Here is a 6,403-nt window from a genome sequence, read left to right as displayed (position 1 = left end):
AAAACGAGTTGGGATGTCGAAGCTGGGGTTCAAAGGTCAAAGGTCAAGAGGAGTAAAGGAAGGGGGAACATTCCCTCCTTAACTTAAGGTATAGGGAGGAAATGCAGAATTGCGGCACAAATCTAAACGGCTCGACCTATGCTCTTAATATTCGGTGTATAGTGTGATGGGCAGAAAACCCATCACCAGTGCGAAATTGGAGGTCACAGGTCAAAGGGCAGTGGGGGAAAGGTTACATATCAGACATTTTCTGAGGACATGGCCTAACAGACAGAGTGAAAAACTTTTTTGTTTCAGCGCTGACCTACCATTTTTTCACTTTATTGAAAGGATCATGAAATGAAGAGTAAGTGTCTGATAACATTTTGACCCTCAAGAGGAGGGTTAAACGTGGATTCCTGAACTGCCTCAATGATGTCACAGTGTGCTCATATTCATGGCACATCCATAATCTAGAAAGCCAATAATTAGCATGGATAGCCCAAACGGGTACAGCACAGGATTACGGCTCAAAGGTCCTTGGATCGAATCCCATCAGATTTTTTATTATTTACCTGTTTTCTGTATTTTTCTATTTTTATCCATTTAACAGGCTTTCCAGCGGCCCTAAAATTCCTAAAAATTCCTAAAATTTTGAGCTCACCCTAAAGTTCCTAAAAAAAACTTTAAAAATGTATGCAATTCCTAAAGAAGGGCTAAATTAAAAAAACAAAAATTCACAGATATGTTTGGAGTTTTTGGTGATGAGATGATGAACTTTTGGTTTGTAATTATGTCTAATGCAGGGTCTCCAACCATTCCTCATTCTGCGGAATCATTACGATTTCTAGGCTTAATTTCCGCATTCTGCAGCGGCAAGGTTATATTCCTCATTTCAGTTGCACTGTACAAAATTTGCACTGATTGTTCGCATTGTTTGCTTGGACACATTTTTTTGCCCCCAGACCCCCCTAGCACTGGCATGCCTACGGCACGCGGGCCTCCCTGCGGCAGCCAAGGTACATTTCGCCCCTCCTGTCTATCAATTTCGGAATACGCCACTAGTTACTGATCACCGCGGGAACATTCCGCATTTAGAGTTCACAGGGTTGGAGACCCTGCTAATGGATGTTTTCTAGTTATCTTTATACAGAGTAAGTATTGTGACTCTCAGTCTACCAGTGATTCCTAAGCTTCAGTGTCTGATTATACGACCCTGTTCCTGGCTGGATGTACAAGACATGCTTAATTTGCATGAAAATTGATGATGTACATCGTATCGAGGACTTGGAGGATAGGAATAGCTGGTAGACTGGACACATACCACATAGAACTGTATCTGTAAGTTAACACGTTGATGTTTATGAAAGGTAAGTGACTTATTTTATCCCTAAAATGTTTCGATTTATCCCTAAAAATTTCTAAAATAGCCCTAAAAAAACCTTAATTTCTCCCTAAAATTAGCCCTAAAATGTTGTCAAGGACTGCTGGAAAGCCTGATTTAACTATTTCTATCCAATTAACGCAAATATTTACATAATTTATTTACAACAATTTAATAACAACAAATAATTTTTTCAATTAAATTTTTTTAATAGGGTTAGGGTTAGGGTCACATTGCACCATAAAACAGGAGTTTCAGGCACGCGATTTGTATCAACCAATGGGGTTTGGGAGGTATGCAGAATGCAGAAGGTTTCTGAAATTATGTGTACGCAACTGCGTATCTGCATATCTGCGCCTAACAAATGTGTCACTACGCACAACTGAAATTTTACGTACATGACTGTAGCAACACACTTCAGATGAGCCCAGTCGCTCTGCGGCTCTTGTTTGTTTAACTGTGTGTCGCACCATCATTGTTTGATGGTGTGTCTTAAGTCGTTATCCTACATTGTGGTGTCACTGCCCGCTAGTATTGCATAGCTGATCAGTAGTGAAAATAGCGATTGATTGCCTGGCAACTATGGTAAAATCTATTTAGCAATTGCCCATGTAGGTCTGTGTAGCATTCAATCATCTCGATCGAATTGAAATATATGCTGCATTATAACAATTATCCCGCTCACTGCATCGTAGCATGTCTTTTGATCACTGCATCCTAGCGATTTCTTGGTAACTGCAGCTTGGTGCATACTCAGCTCATCCTACCTATAGCCCGTCTTGCTCTCCATGAGGCCTCACCATCTGTCCATGCTAGCACCTCGCTCGTTTCTAACGCACGCATCAGTTTTTCTTTGCAGCTCTCTGTTCGCTGGTAGCTCCCCCCTCTCCCTCTCTCCCTCTCTCGCTTCCTCCCTCTCCCTCTCCCCGTCTCCCTCTCTCCACCTCTATCTGCCTCTCTCTCTCACTCTCTCTCTCTCTCTTCTCTTTCCCTCTCTCCGTCTCCCCTCATCCCTCCCTCACTCCCCCTCTCTCTTCCTCCTACTCTATCCCTAGCTCTCGCTCACTCACTCACTCACTCACTCACTCACTCATTTACTCACTCACTCACTCACTCACTCACTCACTCACTCACTCACTCACTCACTCACTCACTCACTCACTCACTCACTCACTCACTCACTCACTCACTCACTCTTACTCTTCCACTGTGTCAGTCTCTCACACATACACATCTTTTTAAGTACACTATCCTTCCATCTCTTCCCATCCCTCCCTTTCCCCCTCTCTCACTCACTCACTACCTCCTGGATTGATTGAGAGGAAAGCATTGCTAGTGTTCTGTGTTTTCACGCTTTTAATGGCATTGCTTGAACCTCTGTCCGTGTCCGAGTACGTTGGGTGCAAATTATTTCAGTAACTAACTTGTTCATTTAACCAATACATGAAGAAATTTTAGTAAGCGTGCTTTGCTGACGTAAATTGTGCGTGCGTGCGAGCGTGCGTGCGTGCGTCCGTGTGTGGATATCAGTGCATGCATATGTTGTTTTGGTAGTGGCCATAGTGCCTTATTCGTATTACTCAGTATATACGTTGTGCTCCCGCAACTCACCCCAGTCTATCACTCGTCGTTATTGGTGTTTTCTCTTGTTTTGACACTATATCAGCAAGAATAAAGATATTGTTTCCATCACTCACACTAATATCTGCTTCTTTCTGAGCGTTACTATTGTCTGAGTTTTCGTTAATTGCTCAGTTCTTTCATTAAAATCACTTTTGCATTTTTAGCTTTTGGTAATCTTACTCAGCTGTTTATAATTAATTTTCAGTTATAATTGCTTCAAACTTCCCGTGCATTGCTTCGTAGCCATTCGCAAAAGCTTGCAGTTACCCGTAGAAAAATTCACGAGTATATTTAGTTAGAATGGAATTTCCCGTCAAAGCCTGCGTTTCTGACACACCTTGACATTTTCTTGCAGCAGAGTACTTTGATTCGTATTGTTTCAGTAAGAATTTATATCGCTTGATTGCAACATAATAGCAATTGATTGCAACATTTCGTAGATGCAGCATAATTCCATTCGAGTCGGCGAGTAACGAAGTGGTCATGTCCCGGTAAAATCGCCATGCACTCGAGAGAGAACAACGTTAACCGTTGACGCACACCCTTTCTCTGGTTTCTTCCTCACTTCCGTTCACCTCCAGCGTTCATCTGTCTGCGCCCTCCTACCTCGTCCGTCTCGTCTCTCCGTCTGTACTCCGCAGTTCTGCACCAGCATGGCGTCAACTAACCGCGTAACTAACGTACACTAGTGTACGTGTTAATATTCCGTTCAAATCAATTACCGTTGAATATCATCGATGAAGAGTTTGCTGACGTTAAATATAGATTCACTGTCCGATAATGCGCCCACTGTGTCGTTCTTAGACTGCGCAGGCATCGAATCGAGTTATCGCATTCAATCGTTAGTGTATGAACGTCTCGATGGGCAAAAACATATTAATAAAAAAACCGCGAGAAGAGTCGGTTAGTAGATTAACGATTAGCGCGTACTAACTATAACGTCGTTATTGAATGTGTCTAACTCGTCGTCTGCCACAGTCGTTGATGCTGCCGATCGTTGAGGGTGAGTGTTGTGTATCTACTCGTCAGTTACAGGGGATCAACACGTATGTACGCTGACGGCAGGGGCGTGGGTAAACTGATGGACAAGCAATCCCCGTCGAAGACCTAACTTACCTCGTTCGCTAGACCGATTAACGATATATGGACGATGTCCGTGTTCTCGCTTGATAGAATATGATTATAATAACGCTATGCTAAAACAATGTAACGTCTAGCTCTGATTCTTTTGCTCAACCAACGCTCTGAAGTGCTGTGAGACTACTGCGCAGTGAAGGAATCTGTTATCAAGTGTGAAGACGTGACCGTGTGCTGCTGCAGCCGACACAGCAACCTACAAGATCACCCACCAAGGTGACCTTGCGTCGTGAGTCGCGGGCTAAGGCGCGTTTTTCTTGGCACTGTTTGCAGCGGTAACGGCAACATGCATCACGAGGACAGCAACCCGGCGCTAGACATGCACGAACTCGACGCTCACTTCTCGCGCAAGGACGCTGATGACGCACGCTGCCACCACATCGTCGTGGACGCCATGTTTCAGCCGAGGAAACGGGTAGGTTGCCTTCCTATTGGCTGCGATCGTCGGGCTGACGTACGGTCGTGATTGGTGTCTGTGTCGGCAATGCTCGGCCATGATTGGCTGATATCGGCAATGCTCGGTCACGATTGGCTAGTGTCGGCAATGCTCGGCCATGATTGGCTAGTGTCGGCAATGCTCGGCCATGATTGGCTAGTGTCGGCAATGCTCGGCCATGATTGGCTGGTATCAGAAGTGCTCAGCCACGTTTGGCTGGTATCGCCAAAGCTCAGCCATGATTGGTTGGTATCGGCAATGCACGGCCATGATTGGCTAGTGTCGGCAATGCTCAGCCATGATTGGCTGTTATCGCCAAAGCTCAGTCATGATTGGCTGGTATCGCCAAAGTTCGGCCACGATTGGCTGTTATTGCCAAAGCTCGGCCATGATTGACTGATAACAGAAGTGCTCAGCCATGATTGGCTGTTATCGCCAAAGCTCAGCCATGATTGGCTAGTATCGCCCAAGCATGATCACAAGATTGGGTAGTAATGTCAAAGCTTGATCACGATTGGCTGGTGTCGTCAAAGCACTATCGCGATTGGCCAGACATGCCACAGCGTGATCGCGATTGGCTAATATCATCAAAATCAGGGCTAATGGAGATTTTTAGTGGGAAGGACGTCAACGCGTTTTTAATTCTCTTTCTCGAACGTTTTCTAAAAAAAAAATGCGCCATTGCCGACTTAACTCGTTGGCTAGCCACGGATGGCTCTTAGTGTATGAAATGATTGTACTTCAGTGGAATCGTCACTCGCCCTGTTCGTGGGGTAGTGTGCGTGATAAAGACAGGGTGAGTAGATGTCGAAATGGTTTGCATGTGTCTGAATACTCCGTTTTGTGTACTACGTGCTAATTCCAAGTAACCAGGAAGTCCAAAGCCACATAACTCTACTAGTGAACAGCACTACCCCCTATTTAACAGCCACGTAATTCCAACGCCACCCAGTAACACCGCAACCGATACGCATTGGAAGTCTGCCGGACACAGTAAGTGGTGACTGTGGGGCTGTAAGAGGTAGTGACTGTGATGATGATGTCATTGACTGTGATGGTGATGTCATTGACAGATATGATGATGTCATTGACTGAGATGGTGATGTCATTGACTGAGATGATGATGTCATTGACTGTGATGGTGATGTCATTGACAGAGATGATGATGTCATTGACTGTGATGGTGATCGTCAATTGAACAGAGATGATGGAAGTGTCATTGAGCAGAGATGGATACTGTCATTCGACTGAGATGATGGATTTCATTGACAGAAGATCGATGATGTCATTGCACTGAGAGTAATGATGTCATTGGACTGCTGATCGGTGATGTCATTGATGCAGATGATGAATGTCATTGCCTGAGAATGAATGATGTCATTGACTGAGATGATGATGTCATTGCCTGAGATGATGATGTCATTGACTGAGATGATGATGTCATTGCCTGAGATGATGATGTCATTGACTGAGATGATGATGATCATCTGCCTGACGAATGATGATGGTCATTGTGACAGATATTGATGAATGTCGATTGGACTGAGATGGTACGATGTCATTGACTGAGATGATGATGTCAATTTGACTGCTGATGGTGATGTCAGCTGACTTGATGACGTGAATGTTACGTTCGACTGTGGATGGTCGAGTACATTGACTGGAGATGAATGATCGTCATTGACTGTGAAATGGTGATGCTCATTGGACTGAGATGGTGAATGTCATGACAAGATATGATGATGTCATTGACTGAGATGGTGATGATCATTGACTGTGATGGTGATGCTCAGTGACTGTGATGGTGATGTGCAATTGGACTGTTATGGTGATGTCATTGACTG

The 6,403-nt window shown here is 44.4% G+C and overlaps 1 protein-coding gene across 1 annotated transcript in view; it reads left to right on the top strand.

Moving 5' to 3' along the window:
* Positions 1-6,403, top strand: part of LOC106814865 (sodium/hydrogen exchanger 5-like) — a 33,213-nt gene that overhangs the window by 13,440 nt on the left and 13,370 nt on the right. The window contains exon 3 of the mRNA XM_014819238.1: positions 4,397-4,538. Within this exon, the coding sequence (XP_014674724.1) occupies positions 4,397-4,538 (142 nt within the window). The remainder of the gene's footprint in view (positions 1-4,396; positions 4,539-6,403) is intronic.

Source organism: Priapulus caudatus, unplaced genomic scaffold (genome assembly GCF_000485595.1).
Source record: "Priapulus caudatus unplaced genomic scaffold, Priapulus_caudatus-5.0.1 Scaffold993, whole genome shotgun sequence".
NCBI lineage: Eukaryota > Metazoa > Priapulida > Priapulimorpha > Priapulimorphida > Priapulidae > Priapulus > Priapulus caudatus.
This window is presented reverse-complemented; position numbering and strand designations above follow the sequence as displayed.